The sequence below is a fragment of the Gekko japonicus genome, unplaced genomic scaffold (genome assembly GCF_001447785.1).
Source record: "Gekko japonicus isolate JY-2015 unplaced genomic scaffold, Gekko_japonicus_V1.1 scaffold1565, whole genome shotgun sequence".
In the NCBI taxonomy this organism is placed as follows: Eukaryota; Metazoa; Chordata; class Lepidosauria; order Squamata; family Gekkonidae; genus Gekko; species Gekko japonicus.
The window spans coordinates 259,616-282,796 of record NW_015163650.1 but is presented as its reverse complement, the minus strand read 5'-3'; the positions used below and the strand labels follow the sequence as shown (position 1 = coordinate 282,796).

Sequence of the window (23,181 nt, the reverse complement as noted above, 5' to 3'; positions counted from 1 at the left end):
TTGAAATTGGTCTGGAAACTTCAGTTTGTCCAAAATGCAGCAGCCAGATTATTGTCTAGGGTGGGATACACAGATTGTATCACCCGTGCTGACAGATCAGTACTGGCTGCCCAGTTATTTCTGGGCACAATTAGAGGTGCTGGTTCTTAACTTTAAAGACCTAAATGGACATAATACTTGAAGGACTGCCTCCTTCCATATTGTCTAGCCTGGCAGTTGAGAGCTGCTTCTCAAGACCTGCCCTCTGTGCCCCTCAGTTTCAGAGCTGAGGCAGGTGGCACACACAGACAGGGCTTTTTCAGTAGCAGCACTTCATTTGTTCCCTTCCCTTGAAGCTCAACTAGTTCCTATGTTGCTTTCTTTTAGGTGCCAGGCCAAAACACTTCTGTTCACTCAGGCTTTAAATAAGAGAGTGGTTTTTTAAAACACTATTTAAGTCTGGAAATTACTCTTTTAATCTGCCTGTGGTCTAATTTTATGCTCTATGTTTTTATGTTGGGCTTTTTTAAGGGTTGCCACCCCCCAAGTCTAGGTGGGGGTTCCCCCACTTCTGGGGGCTTCAGTCTGCCCACAGCCAGCTGGCTAGTGGGGAACGCCCCACCCCCAAGCACCCGCCTGGCCACCCCTCTCCCTCCCCTCCTGCCCAATTTAAGGGGCTTCAGCTGATCAGTGGGACAGAGGGAGGGGGTGGTTGCAGGCTGCATGCTCAGCTGGCAAAGGGTCTTTTTGCGAGCTGAGCGTGTGGACCTCAACTGCCCCTCTCCCTCCCTCCTCCTAGATTTAAAGGGCCCTCCAGCTGGTCAGTGAGCCACATGGTTATGCCAATCAGCTGAAGCCCTTTACATTGGGCAGGAGGGGAGGAAGGAGGGGAAGAAGAAGGGTGGCTGGGCGAGTGGTCATTCTTGGGGGCAGGGCTTGAGGGCATCACCACCCACCCCAGAATGCCCCCTAAGGGGACCTGGCAACCCTAGCCTTTTTAAATGTTGGAATTTGATTATTATGTTTTAATGTTTTGTTTTTGTTATTTTTAGTTGGAAAAATTGAATGAATTTTTTTTTTGGCTTTCTATCCTTTTAAACTGGCATATCATCACCTTGGTGAAAGAAAAAGAATGTTCTCCTAACTTTGGGCGTGGTATACATAACATTTTAACCTATGTTTTAAAATCATAATGAATTTGACACCCAGTCCAGAAATTAAGACTTCTTTCTCTGGAGAAGATCAGACAGTTTTATTACATGATTAAGGCATTATTATCCACCAGCGCAATCATACTATATTTCCTTCTAATAATGAAAATCAAATCTTCCCAGGCCACAGAATTAGGAAGAATAATAAGGTTAGGATTTATCATGATATAATGGCAGAACATGTGAACATAGGCCACTGCCACATATGGTTAAACTATTGGTCTGTCTAGCTCAGTATCATCACTTACTATGACTGACAATGGCTTTCCAGAGTCTAAGAAAGCAGTCTTTCATTGCCCTTCTTTCATAAAATGGGAGCAATGTGGAATCAATCTCAGACACTTTTACATGCAATCCTTGAAATTTAGCACTGTTATCACTACATAGAGCTCATTTTTTCAGAAGGGGTACACCATGCATACAGGAAGGGTGAGATTAATTAAAGAATGATTCTATTAAAAATATCTACGTAGGATAGAAGTTTTTCCTCCCATCCCTTTCACTTCCATTTGCTACTGCATGCTGTCCTAGAAACTGATTCCTTTGACTATGCGAGTGAAGTGAAAGGGATGGGAGGGAAAAAAACAGGAAATAGCCCAGAATATTTTCTCTGCCATAATAAATGCTGGTGAAAAAGGGAGGTGAGCAACAATATAAGGAAAAGAAGCTATAAAAGGTTTAGTGGCCCAAGATAATTACAACACTTTCTTCAAGAGTCAAATAAGGTGGGGAGATAGAAAGTGCGGGGTCTGTCTCATATATTATGAAAATCAAAACTAATCAGAACTTTGAATCACAACTCACATAAAAGAACTGCAACTGAAAGTGGAAAACATTCATTTACATTACTCAATATATACAAAATACTGCTTTTCCCTTGCAGTTGTGTTTTATTAAAATGGCCCTCACTTATAAGAAACAAACATCTGGAAATCTCCTTCACGATGGAAGACGGGATTGGACTCATTCTAAGTATCTCATTAATAAGTATCAATACTTTGCCATTATAAACATTTATTTAATAGCAAAACAAGTGTCAGGACTGCACTTTAATTAACAAAGGATGTGGTATAATGAAACCCATTACATGATCCCATTTGATCAACAGTAACATGGTGCGATTTAACAGAGAGAGAGAGAGAGAGAGAGAGAGAGCTTCTGAAGGATGATATGAGAGAGAGTTGCATAAACTTAGTACCTACCTCAAAACTAGGGCTTCCAGCAATCTGTATATATGAAAGAGCACATACAAAAGAAACAGAAAAGGAAAACATAAAGCAATATTACTTGGGAAGAAAGTACTTATTTTTAAAACAATTTCAAGGAAAAGTTTAAACTTGTACCTAATGTGGCCATATGCTCTTTTTATACACATCAATATTATGTAAGAAGGTAGTTTCACTAGTTCAACATATCTGACAAATTAACAGAATATTCAAACTGCAACGCCTCTAATAACTGGGGCTGACAGCCTCCAGGTAGGGCCTGGCATTCTTCCAGAATTACAAATGATCTCTGAACTACAGAAATCAGCTTCTCTGGAGAAAATATGCTCCTGATTGCTGGTCTCAATCAGCAATCTAGCTGTGGCACTAGTTGCTGCTTCCAAACACTCTTCAATGGTGGCCCCAAGCAGAGTGCATTGCAATATTACAGTCTAGATGTAACTAAGGCACGGATCACTGTGGTTAGATCTGAGTGATCCAGGAATGGACACAGCTGACATACCAGATGGAGCTTGGCAAATGTACTCTGACCCACAGCAGCACCTGGTTTTCTAAGGTGCCGAGCAGCTCTCCCAAGCGGTAAACTGGGCTTTTCAAGGGGCCTATAACCTCATCCAAAACATCTTAATTCCTTGATTTGCCTTTCTACTAACCCAGAGAACCTTTGTCTTGTCAGGATTAAGTTTCAGCTTTGTTCAACCTCATGCTGCCCATTGCTAACTCCAGAATGCAGTTTTTGTTTCAAAGAGAATGACAGACTATGGGTTGCCACAAAAGCAGATATTTTGAATTTTCTTCTATATGAAATTAAGGGACACGACTTCAGACTTGTTCATGTAATGACAAACCATAGTTGTTATGCTTAATATCTGTGCCACTGGGAGTAAGTGCAACACATTGGCAAGTGTGATAGAAACCCATATGCATTCTCATGAGAGGTGGTAAGCACCATGTATCCCCAAATAGTGTACTTTTTGATGCGGGATGGGTAAGTGCAAAACCATCCTTTGACTGGAGAAAATATTAGCTGACCAAGTTAATTCATTTCTTATTATAGGATAAACTGTCTTAATATTTAGAAATTTTGTACCAGGAAAGCTTCATCTGGAGTAGTAGGTGAAAGTTCTGCAGATACAGTCCTGATAGTACTTAGTCCTGTTAAAGAAACATTTGAAAGTCGCCTCTTCCGGACACAACTGCAGTTGTTAGGAATTTTAAATGCACATCTCTTGTGATAATTTAGACCACATCCTAAAAAGGGAGGAAAAGATATTTATAGTTTCAATATATAGACTGCTCTACCCCTGAATACACATGGCTCAGGGCATAATGATAAAAACATTCATAAATAGTAAAACAATTTAAATAATCCATAGATTAAAAACTTTCTCAGATGGCATTAAAATGTCAGATTCTGAGTTTTATCACTGCCCCACATGAAGGTGGAAAGGGGGCAGGAAGAAAAAAGAAGGGGGGAAGAGGAGGAAATGCCAGTATCCATCCCTGTCCTCAACCAAAAGCCTGGTGGAATATCTCTGCCTTGCAAGGCCTGCAGAACTGCATTAGGTTCCTCGGGGCATGGATGTTATTCAGCAAAGAGTTCCACCATGTAGGAGCCAGAGCAGAAAAGGACCTGACTCTGGTCGAGGGCAGCCAGACTTCTTTTAGGATGGGAATCAACAGTAGATTATTCTCTGCAGAGCATAACACTCTTTGGGGAACATACCAGAGGAAATGGTCCCAAAGATACATGGGTCCCTGACTGCTCAAGGCCTTAAAGGTCAATACCAAAAACATGAACCTGACTCGGTACTCCACTGGAAGCCAGTGCAGCTGATGTAGCACAGGATGAATGGGTGCTGTCCATGATGTTCTAGCCAGGACTCACACCACTGCATTCTGGACCAGTTGGAGTTTCTGGATCAGTCTTAAGGGTAGGCCAGAATACAGTAGATGTAGGCCAGCATATGTATTACTAATTCTTGCAGCACAAAGACAGAGCTGGTCTGAGGAATCTGTGCAGCCCTTCTCTTGGGAACTGTAGCAACTTGAACTTGTCCTGTGGACAAAAGAAGTTGCTAGACAGAACAACTAGCTTACCCTAAGAATTGGAGTATTGAACATTTTTAAAAAGCCTAAGCAAATGGAAAGGGAGAGACAACTGGATTGGCCATGATGTTGGAAGAGAGGGATAATCCTTATGACCCCCCCCCCCCAGCCGTTAAGCTTTTAAAATTATGATTTTAAAAATGTTTTAAAGAAGGAAATATACATAAGGTTTCCTGTATTTTTTTTTCCTGCTGAGCCATGCTGCTGCTTTTAAGTTTTAAAACAACCCTTAAAGAAACAACATTGGTGCTCATAATGCCTTTTTCACATGTTGTCTTGTCTGTCCCTGTGATATTCTGTTTCGAGACTGGTATAACTTCCTGTCCTCTACAGGGTGCACACTAAAAGGAATCGGAAGACAACAAAGAGATGGGAAAAATTACACCTCTTTTTGGAAAATGCATATGTACATGCACATACCCTATTTGGTTCCTTGGCTGGGCTAGGTCATAGATATATCTTGGTGGCAGATGGACAGCCTCAAGAACTTCCCTTCCCTTTGTTATCAGCTTGTCTCACTCAGGCATCTTTGTAGAAGACAGCCTGAGCAGGAACAGTGGAGATGATGTCAAGTTAAAAAAGTATTGTGAACAAAGGAAAACTGATCTGCGGGCAGCTTAAACTGTTATTGTTGCTTTTATGAAGCCATGCTTTGTGTAGGGTTAACTGAGGTGAGGGGAAACTCAGCTCCAGGCACTATTAACCCATGTTTTGTCCCCATCTCAATGGAGTATTATCCAGTCATAGCATCTTTACTTAAATGGTAGGATACTAATATAACCCAATGCGTCATCAGGTACTTCATTAATAGTAACGAAACTGATAGTAACAAACGCCTCTGGATTATCCAGAAAGATCTAAATTATCTATTCATCTTTTTGCAACAGGCGAGATTTTTTTGAATGCCTACATTTCCTGGGGGGAAAAGCACTTCAGATATACAGCAGCAGATCCTTCACTTACCCTCACATTTAAGCCCTTGACGCACAAGACCCCAAAGCATTTCTCCACAGTGGTCACAGAAGGCTGGTGCTCTGTATGAATGAACAAACAGAGCATGGGGGCGAATCTGAAAGTCTTCAAATGTTGCAGAAGCTGAAGGGTGGGAGAAAAAAAAACAGTGTTCCCACAAGGGTTCTAAACAAAACATATATTTGAGAAGTTCTTCATAAAAGTAGACTGTATATTACTTGAAGGAAAGTTAACAGAACACTGTGATATAGTCATACTACATGTCTAAACAATAGAACACCTGAGGCATTTTGGCACAAAACCATACATTGTAAGACTTTTGTTTAACTTAATATAAAACAAAGGTTTGCTGTATTAAGGAAGCCATAAAAGTAAAGTTCTACAACACATGAGAAATATAAATTATACCATTCCAACAAAAAAGATAGGTGCAGAGCAAACTACAATATAATGCAGTTTAAACGTACAGCAGAACTGCATGATAGATGGTGGTTTTGCAGGAATGAATGCACAATGTGTCAAAAGTGCACTGACAATAGAGAACCATTGTCCCCTACCAGAGTCACTGAAGAAATGAAATCTATTTTTATGGGGTAAGGATGCTATTCCATCTTTTAATTCGCTGAATGGGAGGATTCCCAGGCTGTAGCTGGTGGACTACAGACAACACTCACCCTCTGCTAACACACAATGCTTCATAAGCACCATATGCCTATTATTGGGGTGCACTCATACTGGATTTAGACTAACAAATATAATAGAGGATTGGGACAGATGTAATGCTGCCTGATCCCCTAATCACAGTTATGAGAACAGCTTGAAGACTCATACACTCCTCTGCTCCACCCCTTAGGTTTTTGTGCTCCTTCTCCTTCCTCAACTCATGGCTCTTTTCCACTACTTTAATTTCATATGAGCATTTTCCTCTCTCTGTCATTATCAGATGCAATCAATCTCAGATTGATATTCTGATAAGGGTTGTTGGCTTGGATATTGCAGACTGATTTTGTTGACTGTAGTGCTTTCCAGTAACATATGGGTGTTTCCCTGACAAAAAGTGGGAGGAGGGCAGGGAAAATTTACAAGATTATGCATGGGATAGAGCAGGTAGAGAAAGAAGTACTTTTCTCCCTTTCTCACAATATAAGAACTCATGGGCACTCAATGAAATTACTTGGGCAGTCGGATTAGAATAGATAAAAGGAAGTACTTTTTCACCCGAAGTCATTAACACATGGAATTCACTGCCTCAGGAGGTGGTGGCAGCTACAAGCATGGACAACTACAAAAGGGAATTGGCTAAACATATTTATTTATTTATTTATTTATTCATTCATTCATTCAATTTTTATCCCGCCCTCCCCGCCACAGGCAGGCTCAGGGTGGCTTACAATAAGGGTTAAAAACACATTAAAACACAAACATGATAAGCATAGCTCAACAATAAAATAGAATAAAATGAAATGGAGCAGAGGTCCATCAGTTGGTATTAGCCACAAGGTATAGATAAGAATTCTTGGTCTGGAGCAAGTGATGCTCTGTATTCTTGGTGGTTAGGGGGGGCAACAGTGGGAGGGCTTCTAGTGTCCTGGCCCCACTGCTGGACCTTCTGATGGCACCTGGTATTTTTGGCCACTGTGTGAAAGAGTGTTGGACTGGATGAGCCATTGGCCTGATCCAACATTGGCTTCTCGTATGTTCTTATGTTCTTGTCAACATCTGAACCAGTTGAGTAAGACCTAGGCTGAGAATCTGCCCCTCTCCTTTTTCCAGACACATAAAACCTTTGGCTTGACTGGAGATATGAACCTTTCAGCACAAGCAATGAACTTGCCCTGAGGAGCCATGTCAGCAAAACCAACACTACCCAGGAAGTCCTCGTGGCCATCAGTTGCTTTGAGATTGTACAAGTAGGGTACTTTGTAATGCAGCTGAAAAGTACAGCAAGACTGATGCAGTATGTTAGATTTCATATTTTTGCTTAAATTGTATTTTTGTGTAGATAGCCCAGGCTAGCCCAATCTTCTCATATCTCAGAAGCTAAGCAGCATGGGCCCTGGTCAGTATTTGGAAGAGAAGAAGAAAAGAAGAAGAAATTGGATTTATACCCCACCCTTCACTACCCAAAGGAGTCTCAGAGTGACTTACAATCCCTTTCTCTTCCCCTCCCCACAACAGACACCCTGTGAGGTAGGTGGGGCTGAGAAAGGTCTCTCGAGAACTGCCCTTGAGAGAACAGCTCTGAAAGAACTTATGACTGACCCAAGGTCACACCAGGAGCTGCATGTGGAAGAGTGAGGAATCAAACCTGGTTCTCCCAGATTAGTCTGTGCTTCTAACCACTACACCAAACTGGAAGGGAGACCAACCAGGAATACCAGGATTGTGATGTGGAGGCAGGCAATGGCAAACCACCTCTGAATATCTCTTGCCTTGAAAACCCCATGAGGTTGCCATAAGTCAGCTGTGACTTGATGGCCAAAAAATAAAATTATAAGCCACTACATTTCCCAGTGTGAGAGAAAAGTGGAGTACAATATTCAAATAAATATGGGGAAGGCTTCTTGAGCCAGGAGAAAGTGCCACCATTTAATGGGAAAGATCTGTGGGATATAACTCATCATGAAATTATACATAGCACAGGAGGCTAATTCAATGTTACACATACCTGATGTACGGTGGGCAACAGGAAGCCATCTTTATAACCCAAACCCAAAAGTCTCTCCTCAAGCAGGTAGCCATGCTTTGCTATATCATTTGGCATGCATAGTCTTGGGCTAATCTGAAATGCAAACTGGAGAACACAGCAACTCATAGATGCTGGTGTGGGGCTAGCTCTTCCTTCTCCTGCTCCTTACCACACACAGGATTACTATATCTTCTGAATGGCCCTAACCTGATTCAATATCCACTTCTGGCAGCAAAAAATGAACCATATTTATAATCAAACCAATGAACCATATCATGGGCCTCATTAATTCATTTATTTTATTTCCACTTCTGTCTCTTATCTTCTCCAAGAATGAAGACAACAATGGGTTAAAAAGTGAAAAGACAATAAAAATGCAATGCTTCACATATGTAATTCAGACTGTATTCAATGGACCTTTAGGAAAAGAGAATTCAAAAATTGTTGGGCAGTCATCAAGAAAAGCTCTGATGTGTCCTTGCTGTACAAACTTTGTGTATTATTCTTAAAATAATTAAAGATTGAATGGATAAAGGAGATAATCTATGTTAGACCCTGACAGGCTGTAAAAGACAAGGTATTAAAGACAGCAAGTTTAAAGACAGCAAGGTTCCTGCATTTTATGATTTAAATACCTTATTTGACTTTAAAAATTTATCTTTTATAGTATTTATTTCCTTTTCCCTCTTCAGAAACTTCAGTTACTTCGATTAAAACTCATTAGTTTGGGATGTCACCCCAGACGAGTGGCTCCTTAGGAGCTGTTGGCTTAATGAATTAATTATTTTTAAAACCACTTCCTTATTCATTTATTTATTTATACGTTAGATTTGTGAATCACCCATCCCTAAGTACACAGGACTCTGGGAGATGCACAAAAAAGTTCAAAACATCAACATGACATTGTTAAAATCTGTAAATCATTAGTTCCTATATTATTAATAATCTCAAAATGGTGTCATTTATTTAATCCTAAACCCCACTCCAGTCTGTGTTGCCATCTTGCAGTCAGGGCGAGGAGGAGGCCGAATTGAGAAGGTGGAGGAAAAGAGGAAACTGTTATCCTCAACCAAAGGCCTGGTGGAACATCTCTGCCTTACAGGCCCTGCTGAATTGTATTGTCCCACAGGGCCCTGGTGATATTTGGCAGAGAGTTCCACCAGGTTGGAGCCAGGGCCAAAAAAGCCCTGGTTCTGGTCAAGGACAGCTGGGTATATTTGAGGCCAGGGATCACCAGTAGATTGCGTCAGCAGAGTGTAACGCTCTCCCAGGGACATACCAGAGGAGGCGGTCCTAAAGATATGCAGGTCCCAGACCACTCAGCACCTTGAAGGTCAACACCAAAACCTTGAACCTGACTCGGTACTCAATTGGGAGCTAGTGTAGCTGGCGTAGCACAGGTTGTATATGTGTCATTCATTACATTCCCATCAGGACTCATGCTGTCGCATTCTGGATCAGTTGGAGCTTCCAGGTCAGTCTCAAGGGCAGGCCAGCATACAGTGAGTTACAGTAGTTTAGCCTGGAGGTGGCTCTTGCGTGGATTACTATGGCTAGGTCAGGGTGCAATAGGAAAGGGGCTAATTGCCGAGCTTGACATAGATAGAAGAATGCCAGCCTGGCAATATTCATGACCTGGGCCCCTATGGTTAAGGAGGCATCCCGGATCACACCCTCACTCCTGACGGACTGCGCTGGTACTAGTGGGGCCTTGTCAAGAGTGGGAAGTCTATGCCTCAACCCTGAGCCCCAGTCTCAGCCTGCTCTTTTTAACCATTCTACCATGGCCTCCAAACCCGAAGCAAAGTTATGCAGGCCTGTATCTGGGAGGCCATCCATTAGCAGATATAGTTGGGTGTCATCAGCATAGTGATGACACCCCAGCCTGAAACCCGACACCAGCGGGGCAAGGGGGTGCATACAGATGTTAAACAACATAGGGGAGAGTACTGCCCCGTGAGGAACCCTCATGTTAATGGGTACTTAGTTGACATCCTTGTTAAAGTTCACAAAGTGGTGTATAAAAAAATCAAGTAGCCATAACAATAACCAGCTCATCTTTTTGATACACAACTCCTCTTTGTTTCAATAGGTGGGTCACTTTCATAAGAGCTTGAACTCAAGGCTCTTAAGATAAACAAATAGCAAATGGATTGCTGTGTTTTTAATTTATCCAAGCAATGACATTTCTTTAATAGGCATTGCAAACGAAGCAGTCCTGATTAATGCTTCAGTTACTTTAATAATTTCATTCTCAAGCTGTCCTTAACCACTTTCATTTGCAACTGATAAATTCCTGAATACATTTCAGTAGGAATTTCAGCAGCAAGGACTTTAAGGACTGCAGCCGTGTGCTCCAAGCCATTTGTCAATGCAATACTTGACATTGTTCCTATTAAAGCTGTGATTTATATAGCTAGGCTCTCTGCAGCTTAATTAAAGGGTCATCATGGCTCATAATCCTTGTACATAAAAACAGAACATTTATATGATAACTGAAAAAAACTGAAAACTCAATGGAAGCTTTATTCGACAAGTAATTTAGTTGCAGAATTCACTCTGAGTGGATATAACAATAGCCACAATCATGGATGGCCTTAAAAGGCAGTTAAACAGATTCATGGGGGAGAGGTCCATCAGTTACTACTACCATGGGGACTAAAGATAACCTCCCATATTTAAAAGCAGCTAAAATATACTGGGTTCGAGACGCATATAGTGATCAGCTCATAGTTTATTAGTGATTTCAGCTTAACTCAAAGACAACTCTAGCAGGGCTGTAGCCCTGCTTATATGCATGCAAAACACCACACCCCCTCCCACACACACACTCCCCATGACAGGCTATTTACATTACAACTACTGCTCAATAGGTCCATTCCAGGATCCTGGCTACCCATTGTTCTGGTGGCTCAAGCTTAGTCCATATCCAGGTGCTGTTCTGGCTCAGTACCTAACACCCCTCTCCTCTAAGTTCAGGAACATCTCAACAAAGTCCCTTAAGTAGGCCAGTCTGCATTGTTCCTGGGTTGAACGGCATGGTCCCGTTTGCGGGGATGGGGTCTCTGGAACAGGGTTCAATGGTGCTGGCGTTGCGCTGGCAAATGGCTGCGGAGCTGGTGGGGCATCTGGCACTTCCATGGCCGCTTGGTCACATGTTTCACCTTCCTGGTGGTTTCATGGTGTGTTTTCAAATGGGGGTTCTCTTGTGGTCTCTGGTTCCTGTGGCCACGGTAGCTGCACGACGCCATTGTTTGGAGCTTCCAGATGAAGCTGGGGTTCCATGGGGAGTGCACGACTGTGGAGTTGGTCAATGTGCCTCCACAGCACTTGGCTGTCCTCTGTAGATACCTCATACGACAGGGGCCCTGTGATCCAGGTAACCCGGTCTGGAATCCAGGCTGGGCCGCTGAAGAAGTTCCAGGTGTAGATGGGGTCACCTGGGAAGAATCCACAGGGTGCCTCTTGGCTCTCTGGAGCTGGACAGTGCTCGGGAGAATGGTTGGGATGCAGATGGTCTAAGTGGGTTGTCAGGTGCCTGCCCATGAGGAGTTCTGCAGGGCTGTGGCTGGTGGAGGTGCTCGGGGTCACTCGGTGGCTGAAAAGGAAGGCCATGAGCCAGTGGTCCCAAACCCCGTGGATGATCTGTCTGAGAGACTCCTTCATGATCCTCACCATCTGTTCAGCTTGGCCATTGGTGGCTGGGTGAAAGGGAGCAGATCAGATGTGCCAGATTAGGTAGCAGCCCATGAACTCTTGAAACTCCCCTGATGTGAAGGCCATTCCGTTGTCCGTCACGATGGTGTCGGCTAGACCATGGGTACAGAAGATCTGTCGGAGGGCTCAGATTGCTGCCTTGGAAGATGTGGAGGAGACGGGCACCACTTATAGCCATTTGGTGTAAGAGTCCACCAAGATGAAGATCTGTCCCTGGAAGGGGCCTGCAAAGTCCAGGTGTAAGCAGGACCACGGTTTGTGGGTGGATTCCTACTGTTGCACAGCGGCTCTTGGAGGTGCCGGTCGGGTTTCTTGGCAGGCCTGGCAGTGCTTTAAGCAGTCCTCAATTTCGCTGTCTAAGCCAGGCCACCATACATAGCTGCGGGCCAGCGCCTTAATCCGCACGATCCCAGGTGTGTGTTGTGCAGCGCCGCTAGAACCTGCTGGTGCAACAGTGCCAGTACCACCACTGGCTTCTTCACAGTAGGCAAGCCCTGTGTGCTGAAAGTTCATCTTGGCAGTACTGGTAACCCACCAGGAATATAGACCATTGCAGCACCCTGGGGGACAGCATCTATGGCGTCTGACGACCTGAGTCCAGCATGCCTACCAGGGGGTTGTGGTCAGTCACAATAGTGAAGGGCTGCCCATAGAGGTAGTCATGGGATTTCTTGACTCCTGCCATAATCGCCAGCACCTCCTTGACTATTTGTGCATAATTGCGCTCGGCCAGAGACAAGGTGTGGGAGTAGTATGCTACGGGAACCTCCCTGCCATCAGGTAGCTGGTGACCGAGGACGACCCGTACCTCTTACAGTGAAGCGCCGCCGGCAAGGATGACGGGCAGCATCTCATCGAAGTAGGCCAGTACGGCATTAGAAGTTAGTAGCTCCTTGATGGCCCAGAACATGGGGTGCTGGTAGGATGTTCCAACCCCTCTGAATGTGGCCATAGTTAGGGAATCAACCTGTGACTAGCACTACGAAAAATTGTAAACCGCCCAGAGACCCCCATGAGGGGGTTAGGGCGGTATAGAAATCGAATGTAAATTTTAAAAAAATTAAAAAATTAAACATGGAAGCTTGCTTCTGGCCCCAGACCCAGGGAGCCTTCTTGTCGAGGAGTCAATATAGAGGCTCCGCGACCATGGCATTGTGGGGCAGGAAGGAATTATACAAGTTCAGCAGCCTCAAGAAGTCCTGAAGTTCTGACTTGGCAGTGGGAGCAGGGGTGTTGATGATGGTGCGGACCTTGTCGGGAGCAGGATGGATACCATGGGAATCCATGGAGAATCCCAGGAACCCGACTCGCAGAACCCCCAGGAGACATTTTTTCCCACTTTACTTTGCGATCAGTGGCTTAAAATCTCTGCAGAATGGTGTGCAGTCTCGCAGGAAAATCCTTATCAATGGGTGTGGCAATCAAAACGTCATCGAAGAAGGATTGTACCCTGGGAATTCTTTTGAGGAGAGAGTCCATTAGATTCTGGAAAATTCCTGGGGCTACGCTGACCTCGAATTGCAGCCGCCTTACCCTAAAAGCACCCTTGTGCATCACTATCTGGGCATCTGTGGTCACATCGTCCACAGGGAGCTGTTCATAAGCCTGAGCTAAGTCCAGCTTACTGAAGACCTTCATGCCCACAAGGGATGCCAGGACGTGGCTGACCACCAGAACTGGATATGCGTGGTCCTGGAGGGCCTTGTTTATTGTGCATTTGTAGTCTGTGCCGATACAGACGTCCCCGTTAGGCTTTACTGGGGTCATGATAGGGGTCTCCCAAAGGACATGAGCTGATCCAGCTCCTCATCAATTTTTGGCTTTAGGGTGAACGGGACGTGCCTGGCCTTCAGCCTTATGGGCCGAACCCCCGGGTTGAGTTGTAGGGAGACTGGGGGTCTGGTGTAGTGACCAAGCATCCCATCAAATACCGCCGGGAACTCGTTGCACACCCTCAGGAAATCTCTGGTAGTCACGTGGTGCACCCTGTCAATTTGAACCCGAGGGGCGTGAACCAAGCAAGTCCTATGAGGCTCGTGCGACTGCCTCATACTACAAGAAGATCCAAAAGTCCATTGAAGTGCCGATACTGCACTCGGAACTTACCCTAACCCCAGAATGGACACCTCATTTTTAGAAAAGTCATGGAGGGTGAAGCCAGCAGGCCAAAGGGAGGGCTCGCCTTGGGACAGAGTCTCTTGAACATGTCCTCAGAGATTATAGAGATGGAGGACCCGGTGTCGAGCTCCATCATGCAGGGCCTCCCCTCTATCAGGTCTGTTACAGTAATTTTGTCTGGGGTGTTCCAGGGTAAGTGCAGTACCTGCTGCTGCTGGACAGAAGTGGTGTGTAGCTCCATGGAGTTTGTTGATGTGGGGGTTGCTGCTTGCCGCCTCCGGTTTCCCTTGGCACAACATGCTCGGGCGATGTGGCCAATCTTCCTGCAGTTTCTGCACGTGGCATCCCGGAATCGACAGAACCTCCTCTAGTGGGGCTCACTGCAGCGGGCACACGTGGTTGTGGTGGCGGTGTCACCGGTGTGTGGCAGTGCAGATGGGCGATGTGCAGATGGCTTGTGGCGGCGTGTGGGGCACTGGAGCTGTAGGACCTCATTGGCTTTGTCCTCAGAAGTGTCCACATGGTGGGTAGCAGTGGGCGGTTTCCTTAAAGATTTTTCGGTGGCGGCTCCTATCTGGTGGAATGAGCTCCCAGAGGAGATCAGGGCTCTGCGGGACTAAGCACAGTTCCGCAGAGCCTGCAAGACGGAGCTCTTCCGCCAGGCGTTTGAATAGGAGCCGCCACCACCATGGTACCATCTATGCCCCAAGTTTTGTGGACAGGCCATCATGATGTGGGTATTCTGGAAGAAAACGGGTTTTTGACGACCATCCTGTCCCTAGGAAGTGAGCACCAAATATTATTTGAATGTAAGATGTTTTAATATTTAATATTTAATGTTATTTAATATTTCTAATGCTTTTACTGTTTTACTATATGATTCGGCGGAATGCCGTGTAAGCCGCCCTGAGCCTACGGAGAGGGCGGGATAAAAATATAAATAATAAATAAATAAATAATAAATAAATAAAGATGGCGGGCTTTTCGCATGTCAGACCTCTGCGGTGAACTGCTCCGCAGCTTCCGCGGCGAGGGCCATCTCCATGGACTCCTTGAAGTTAGGGTCACCTTTTGCGAGGAGTCTCCTCTGGAGCCGCTCATTCCTTATTCTGCAGACCAGCCAGTCCCGGAGGGCTTCCTCGAGGTTTGCGAAGTTGCAGTGCCAGGCGATCCATCATAGCACAGTGATGAAATCCATGATGGATTCGTTGGTGGTCTGGTTCCTCATGTGGAATGCGTGGTGAGCGGCAATAATGGACAGCTTAGGGGGAAAATGACCCTTAAGCCAGTCCAGGATCATCTGGTAGGCTGTGTCTTTGACCGCTGTGGGAACGATGAGCAAGCGGGTCATGCGGCCACATACTCGGAAGAAGGTGGCTCATGTCTTCTCCGCTGCCTCGATCCCAGAGGACTTAAGGAAGAACTCGAACTGGCCAATATAGGACTCCCAGTCCTCTACGGTGGCATTAAATGCATCGACGTGTCCTGAAGCGGTAGCCATGGTCCCCGTAGTGATGCGTTGTGCTAAACATTGGAGCTACGTGCACGGTGCGATGCTGGAGGGTGCTGGGCTAGCTCAACAGGATCCCATCCTCGTCACCAGTAAAATATACTGAGTTCGAGATGCATATAGTGATCAGCTCATAGTTTATTAGTGATTTCAGCTTAACTCAAAGACAACTCTAGCAGGGCTGGAGCCCTGCTTATATGCATACAAAACACCCCACCCCACACACACACACTCCCCGTGATAGGCTATTTACATTACAACTACTGCTCAATAGGTCCATTCCAGATTCCTGGCTACCCATTGTTCTGGTGACTCAAGCTTAGTCCGTATCCAGGTGCTGTCCTGGCTCAGTACATAACAGCAGCAAACCTCTGTACAGCAGTACTGAGAGGCCTTGGCCTCCATTTTTTGGCCCCCTAGGGTAACTCACTAGGTGGACTAAATGAACTGCTGGTCTGGTCCAACAGAACTCTTCTTATACTCTTAACTAAAAACAAATATTAAACTCAGCATTCTTGATGTTTGAAAGTTACAGGGTTTGTTTTGTTTGATCTCTAATTCACAAATTAATCCAATATACAAGGCTTAATCTAAGGAACGGCTGAATCACACCATCTGCTTTCAAGACAGAATCATGTGAAAAGTAGTGCTTTTAATGGCCTGCAAAAGTGCCTGTTTCTCACTATTGTAAGCTGTAAACCACCCAGAGAGCTTTGGCTATGGATGGTATAGAAACGAAATGAAGTGCTCGCTTCGGCAGCACATATACTAAAATTGGAACGATACAGAGAAGATTAGCATGGCCCCTGCGCACCATAAATTTGTCCTTAATATTTTCCCATTCCAAAATGTGCCCATCTGGAACTGCTACACACAAACTAAGTTAAAAAGCGCACCAAAAAAAAAAAAGAAAGAAGAAGAAGAAGAAGAAGAAGAAGAAGAAGAAGAAGAAGAAGAAGAAGAAGAAGAAGAAGAAGAAGAAGAAGAAGAAGAAGAAGAAGAAGAAGAAGAAGAAGCCGCCACACCAATAAGGAAAAACCCACAAGCTGCAATTTCTGGGTAGGCTAGTATCCAGGATCACTGATCCTAGAAATTTGCACTGCTGATGTACATGATGAAAATGATTAATACCCAGTTAACTGAGAGTGTTTTCCTAAAGGCATTTAAGGAATCCGTGATGTGCACTCTTTAATCTGGACTTTGGAGGATAAATTCTTTGTGGGTCTCATCTGCCCTTGACTCATTTCAGTCTGACTTCAGGGCTGGTTATGAAACACAGGCCGCATTATTTGCTCTCATGGATGATCTCTGATAAATGTAAGCCTTTGACACAGCGGATTACTTGACTCTACTGAAAGGCTTGGAAACTAGAGTGGAGTAAAAGGAAAATAATTTGAGTGGTTCAACTCTTTTCAGCTACTGAAGATTTAGGACTTGTCCTATGGAGTGCCTCAGGGTTCTAAATTATCTCCTATATTGATTCATAAATGTAAGACCTTTGTATGATACTGTTCATAGTTTTGGTGTCATCAATAAGATGATGAGACACAGCTATACATTTATTTATCTAAGCTTCCAGAAGCAGCTGTCTCTGTGCTGAGCCACTGCTGTGGCCAAATGACTAAGGAAAAACATGCTGAAGCTTAACAAGAAGGAGGTGATGTGGGCAAGAAAAGTGGAGCCCTGGAAAGGGTTCTGCTTCCTATCTTTGATGGGTAAGTTTTTTTCTTGTTGGACTCAGTTAAAAGTTTGGGGGTTGTTCAGACCCAGCTCTTTCACTGGAGAAAGCAGTTTAGATGGGTAGCAAAAACTGCCTTTGATCACTTACATCTAGTTCACTGGCTGGCCAATTTCTTGAGCCTAGCAAATCTAGCCTCAGTGATCCATGCAACAGTAACCTGTAAACTATTGCAATATGCTGTAAGTGGGGCTACCCTTGAAGGCAATTGGGGAAACTTCAACTGGTATAAAATGCAGCAGCCAGCATAGTATATGGGGCAAAACACTTGATGCATATTACATCTACTTTGAGATCTCTGCACTGATTGCTGGTTTGTTTCTGAGTTCAATTCAAGGTGCTGGTTATTACCTTTAAAACCCTTTCTGGCCTGGGACCCACATACCTGCAGGGCAACCCTTCCAGTATGAACCTGTGTGACTGCTCCATTCCTTAGATTTAAACCTCCTTGATATTCTATCCTGTAAGGTAGTTAAGATGGCCATGGCTTAACCTAGGGCTTTTTTCCCTAGTGGCTTCTCCTATTTTATGGAATCACCCTCCTACTGTTAGGATAGCTTCCACTTTGTTGAAATTCCACAAGTTGTACAGAACAGAATTATTCAGGTGGGCTTTTGACACTACCACTTAATTTTAGTCACATCCTCTTCTCAGTTTTTATGGGTTTTAATTGTATATTGTTTTTATGATATTGTAACCTGCCTTGCATCCTGTTTTAGAAATGGTCTAAAAGATAATTAAATTGACATATACACCATTATCATGCCTCCAAAATTCAAAGAGTTTCCACTGTGTTGTTGAAGGCTTTCATGGCCGGAGTTCATTAGTTGTTGTAGATTTTCCGGGCTGTATGGCCGTGGTCTCTGTATTGTAGTACCTGACATTTCGCCAGCAGCTGTGACTGGCATCCTCTAAGGATGCCAGTCACAGCTGCTGGCAAAATGTCAGGTACTACAATGCCAAGACCATGGCCATACAGCCCGGAAAATCTACAACAACTAGTTTCCACTGCATTTGAACAAACGTTTCTGTATGAGCAGCATGCCACCAAAGCAAGGGACATTTTTGTCTCATTGATTTCAGTCATGTGTGCTTAAATCTCGCCCACTGCAATCAGTGGGACTTAAAAGTGCTTTCCTTTGACCATATTATATACTGTTTTGTTGGAGATTTTTCCATTTCTGTACATGCAACTGATCTCAGTCAAGTCACTACACAAACATCAACATTTAACACAAATAATTCCTAAACATAACCCTGAATAATTCATAGTTCTAAAAAACCTTGAGCATTTTATTGCTTGGTTGAATGAATGAGAGACAGATTTCTTTCTTATTTCATGAAACCAGTTTTGTGACCTATTACAGATCTTAGTTCATACTAGCCACATCATATAGTCACACGAAAAAAATTCAAGCAGTTGCCTGTAAGTTATTAAGTTTATTCTCCCTTTACTTAGTATTTCTGTCTTGGGTTTAAATCATATCCTGTGCAAACATGCCAGATAAAATATACCCACTGTGTTTATTCTTGTGTCTCTGTGGCTTGGTCAATTCATAGTCCATTGTTCTGTTCCAAAGGCATGAAGAATGTAAATGGCATGACTTACTGAGTCATTTCTTCCTAGGATTTTGAAACCTAGGTTCCCCTAAGTAAACCATCAGTTCTTAGAAAACTCTTTACAAGGTATATCATTTTTAAAAATGAGATTCACTTGAAATTCTTGTTAGAGTGTGCAGGCAAGCACTATCCTGTAAAGTCAAAGAGTTCTCCTAAAAGTACCTAGGATCCACTGGGAGTTCCTAATGGTCCTTCTTCTAGCTGCAAAACTCAGACCAGTTTATCCCTTGCTGGCTGTTGGTTCACAGTGAAGTGCTCTTCTTTCTGTACACACAATGGCAATGCAGTTCCACCTCATATGGAAAACATGTGATGGTTGCTAACTAACCTATCAGTCATCAAGACTCATTTTATATGCATCAGGCAAGAAATCAAATAAAAAAGATGGTCACTTGATAACTATTATAATACCATTGCTTTGTAAGGGCAATAATTGGTGATTGCACTGAATCATCTAGATTTATTTGTATGTGTGTATGTGTGTGTGTGCACGCACACTTGAAGGTGGTGGTGGTGAATGTAAGATGGCCAGTTGTTATTTATTATTATCATCATCATCATCATCATCATCATCATCATCATCATCATCATCATCATCATCACAATCTTTATGACAATTCAATTCATTTAATATTTTTCCATTTCATTTCTAGCCAAGAAACACCTGTTTTTTAATCAATCCTGACAGTTTTACATGCAAATAAAAGGTTTTAACTTTCTCCATGAAATCTCTACTGAATTATCTAGATGTTATAACCATCATAATACAGCCAATTTTTTAAAATTAAATTTCTAACTTTACTCATTCTTCTCATGCTTCCTTAAATGTTAGAGACTTTTCCTGAAAAAAGTCCCTCAACCATTCCAGTATCAATAATGTTAAGAAAATGAAGTTGGATGAAACATCTAGAAGACATTCTTGCTGTTTTAGTCTTAGAATCTGCCTTTTCACATGGTACTAAAAGGGGGGGGGGGGCTAGAATTCTTTTTTTCATCTGTGATACAATATTTTCTAATTTCTATAAAACAACCTATCTTTTAAAACAAAATTTAGCAAAGGAGTTCCACCATTTTTACAAAATGACATCACTTAATTGCCTACTCGTTTGTGTTGAAACTGACTCATGAAAGCTTGACATAAATGTGACTCATAAAAGGTTGAGACAAGTTAAAAAAACCTTTTTAAAATAAAGTGTCAGAATGTGTCTCGCAAAGAAAGACATAATCCCTCCCCATCTGAGTCAAAATGTGAATTTTTGTGCTTTTACTTTTTCCCTGTGCTATAATAACTAGGGTTAGGTAGGCACAAACTGGGAAAATGCAGTTCAGTTTGTGGCATCCCTGGTTTGCAAACCAAGAACTGTCATGAACTTTTCAGGGCCAAATGAACCAGGTCAGTTTGTGAGGTATCTGATGCAGTAGAACAGCCCTCGACATGCTAGAGACACTCACAGGGGATCTCAGGTTGACTACCTGCCCTCCAAGTTTGGGGAGGATTGGACACAGCCAGTCACCCCCCCCCAAAGAAGATGCCCCCAGGAAATTGCTATCTGGGGAAATGACAGGAGCAGGTTCAGGAGTATATATCAAGCAATCAATTTCTATACCAGTTACATTTCCACAGGGCCTGCAAAACAGAGCTGTTCTGCCAGGCCTTTGGCTGAGCCAGTGGTAGGGCTGCCAAATGCCCCCGGGGGGCGGATTTCCCCCCGCTTTCGAGCCCCGCTTTCCGCTCCCGCGGAATCGGGGCCTGGGGGAAACCCCACCCCCGCCTGCGCGTCACCCGGAAGTGACGTCACACGCTGGGGGCGGGGCCATGCCATTTGAGGGGAAAACTCTTTGTTTCCCCCTCAAATAGCGTGGCCCCGCCCCCAGCGTGCGACGTCACTTCCGGGTGACGTGCGCGCGCATGTTACAGACGCCGGCCGGGAGCCCCCTGCTCCCGGCCAAAACATATTTGGCAACCCTAGGCAGTGGATGTCCAATCTATCTCAGCTTCCCCTGCATACAGAAATACATCTTTGAACTAATCATCCTACAGGAGGCATTAAGGAATGCCCTGGAGTTTTTTGTCTTGTTTTTGCTGCCTTCTTGTTTGATTGTTTAAACTTGGTTTTATTCTATGGCACTATTATTTATTTAGATCTTAATAGTTGTGAGTTTCCCTGAGCAGGTTTTTGGGATAGGGTAGGATATAAACCCAATAAAATAAAATGTAAATAACTAAAAAGTACAGAATGGACCTTGTGTAAGTTAGAGGCATCAACCTCACCCCCAATGCTCCTCTACATGCCCTCCAAGTTTGGTGACAAGTTACAGCCTCCAAAAAAAGTGCCCCATCCTCCATTATTTCCAATGGAGGAAAAACAACAGCAAAAAAGCAAGGGCAATAGAAGCCCAGCAGAACAAAATCAAAGTCCCTGAGAATCTCTGCAGTAGACACTAAAAGTGTGTGTGTGGGGGAGGCATTTTGCAAGTCCAGCAGAACTAGTGCAATGTGCCCAGCAGAAATAGTGCCACTGTGGCACTGCAAAGTGCTTTTGGGGAAAATGTCAGGCACAGGTACAAAAGTACAAAGTTTGAATCCAGTAGCACCCTTAAGACCAACAAAATTTTAGTCAAAGTGTAAGCTTTCATGTGCAAAGCACACTTCTTCAGACAAATGGACCCCCTGTAAGCTACACACACCAAATACACAGGGAACTTCACCCTGCCACCCATTCCTCTACAATCTCTCCAAGTTTGGGGCGGATTACATTCCTGGAGTCCCAGTTATGGACCCCCCCAAAAAAAGGTCTCCCCAGTGCTCTCTCTGGATAAGACAGCTGCAATTACAGCAGTCTATGGAGTGGCTCAGGAACAAGCCAGTGACACCAAACATACAAGGAAACTTCCACCAGAAAGCAAGACAAGCATCCTCCCTATGCTTGTGCCTCCCTCAAGTCTCCAAGGACAGGTTCTGAAGGATAGAAAGGCATACATCCCCCAGAGTTCCAACAGGGGCTCCTCAAAGCTTGGCAGGCACCCTAGCCACACCACACGAGCCAGGGAAGCAGAGGAGTGGCTTTTAAAGCAAGCTCTCAGGATTGCTCCCAGTGCTACAAAATATAGTTTATGTAGTACAAAGTGTTAAAAGCCACTCTTTTGCTTGCTTCAAATTCTTGAACACCTCTGTTCATTGTGAAGGTGAAAGTGGGTGCAAAGGGTGCTCGTTATGGGGGGGGAAGTCTTCCACCCTCTGCATACCACAGGCACTAAATGCAGCCTGGAGCCCAGTTCTAGTGGGGCATCAGCAGGGGTCGTGGAGCCTCCTTCCACCTGATCTGTTCCTGCATATCATAGGCTCCCATCTCCAGGAACTAAACCCATCCTGCCGGGCCACTGAAGCCTGGCCATAGCAGGGCATCAGCAGGGATCTTGGAGCCACCTTCTCAATCTGTACCTGGGTCTCTCCTAGAGACAAAAGAGTAGTTATAACTGCCCAAAGACACCAGCAGTTGCTAACCCTCTTTGATGAGGAAGACTCTGACAGTGGTGATTCAGAGGGTGGGGGAAGCCCACAGTTTGGAAACATTTCCACACCCTCCACAGAGTGCCAAGTGTGCCATGCCTATGTCTGGAAGGGTGCAAACCCACCTCAATACTTGTCTTCCTCCATCTTCTACAGGCACCTGCAAAGAGTGCATCCAGGGCCGGCTCATTTACTAGGTGAACTAGGCATTCACCTAGAGCACACCGGCTCTTAGGGGCGGGGCCCAAACCCGCCCCCGCCCCCCCGCCAAAAGCCCCCCCCCCGGCCTGGCTGCTTTCAGCTGCCGCATCTCGGCCTGGCAGTGCATGGCCCGGGAAGCCCGTTGCATGCTCGGGGCAGCCGGGGGGCAGGGGGCTCGAACACCCCATGGAGGGGCTACTGGAGGGGCGGGGGAGAGAGGACGGAGCATGGCACAGTCTCACCAGGGGAGATCCACCACCAGAGGCTGCCCAGCCATGCCAGGGACACTACAACTCCCTGCGCGGCACAGTGCTGTGCTCCGGCTTCCCCGCCCATCTGCCTGCCTCTAGCTCAGCCGCCCAGCAGCGCACCGCCCACTCCATCTCAGCAGAAAGTAGTGGAGGGGGAGCATGAGGCCCCTCCAAGAAGAAGAAGAAGAGGAGATTGGATTTATACCCCACCCTTCACTACCCAAAGGTGTCTCAGAGCGGCTTACAAACTCCTTTCCCTTCCCCTCCCCATAACAGGCATCCTGTGAGGTAGGTGGGGCTGAGAGAGCTCTTGACTGAAACTGATCTTT

General features: G+C 44.6%; 1 protein-coding gene across 1 annotated transcript in view; it reads right to left on the bottom strand.

Moving 5' to 3' along the window:
• Positions 1-23,181, bottom strand: part of PRKD1 (protein kinase D1) — a 200,013-nt gene that overhangs the window by 39,978 nt on the left and 136,854 nt on the right. Inside the window, exons 3-5 of the mRNA XM_015407677.1 lie at positions 5,489-5,620; positions 3,507-3,667; positions 2,393-2,416 (exon numbers count right to left, since the gene is read on the bottom strand). Of these exons, the coding sequence (XP_015263163.1) occupies positions 2,393-2,416; positions 3,507-3,667; positions 5,489-5,620 (317 nt within the window). The remainder of the gene's footprint in view (positions 1-2,392; positions 2,417-3,506; positions 3,668-5,488; positions 5,621-23,181) is intronic.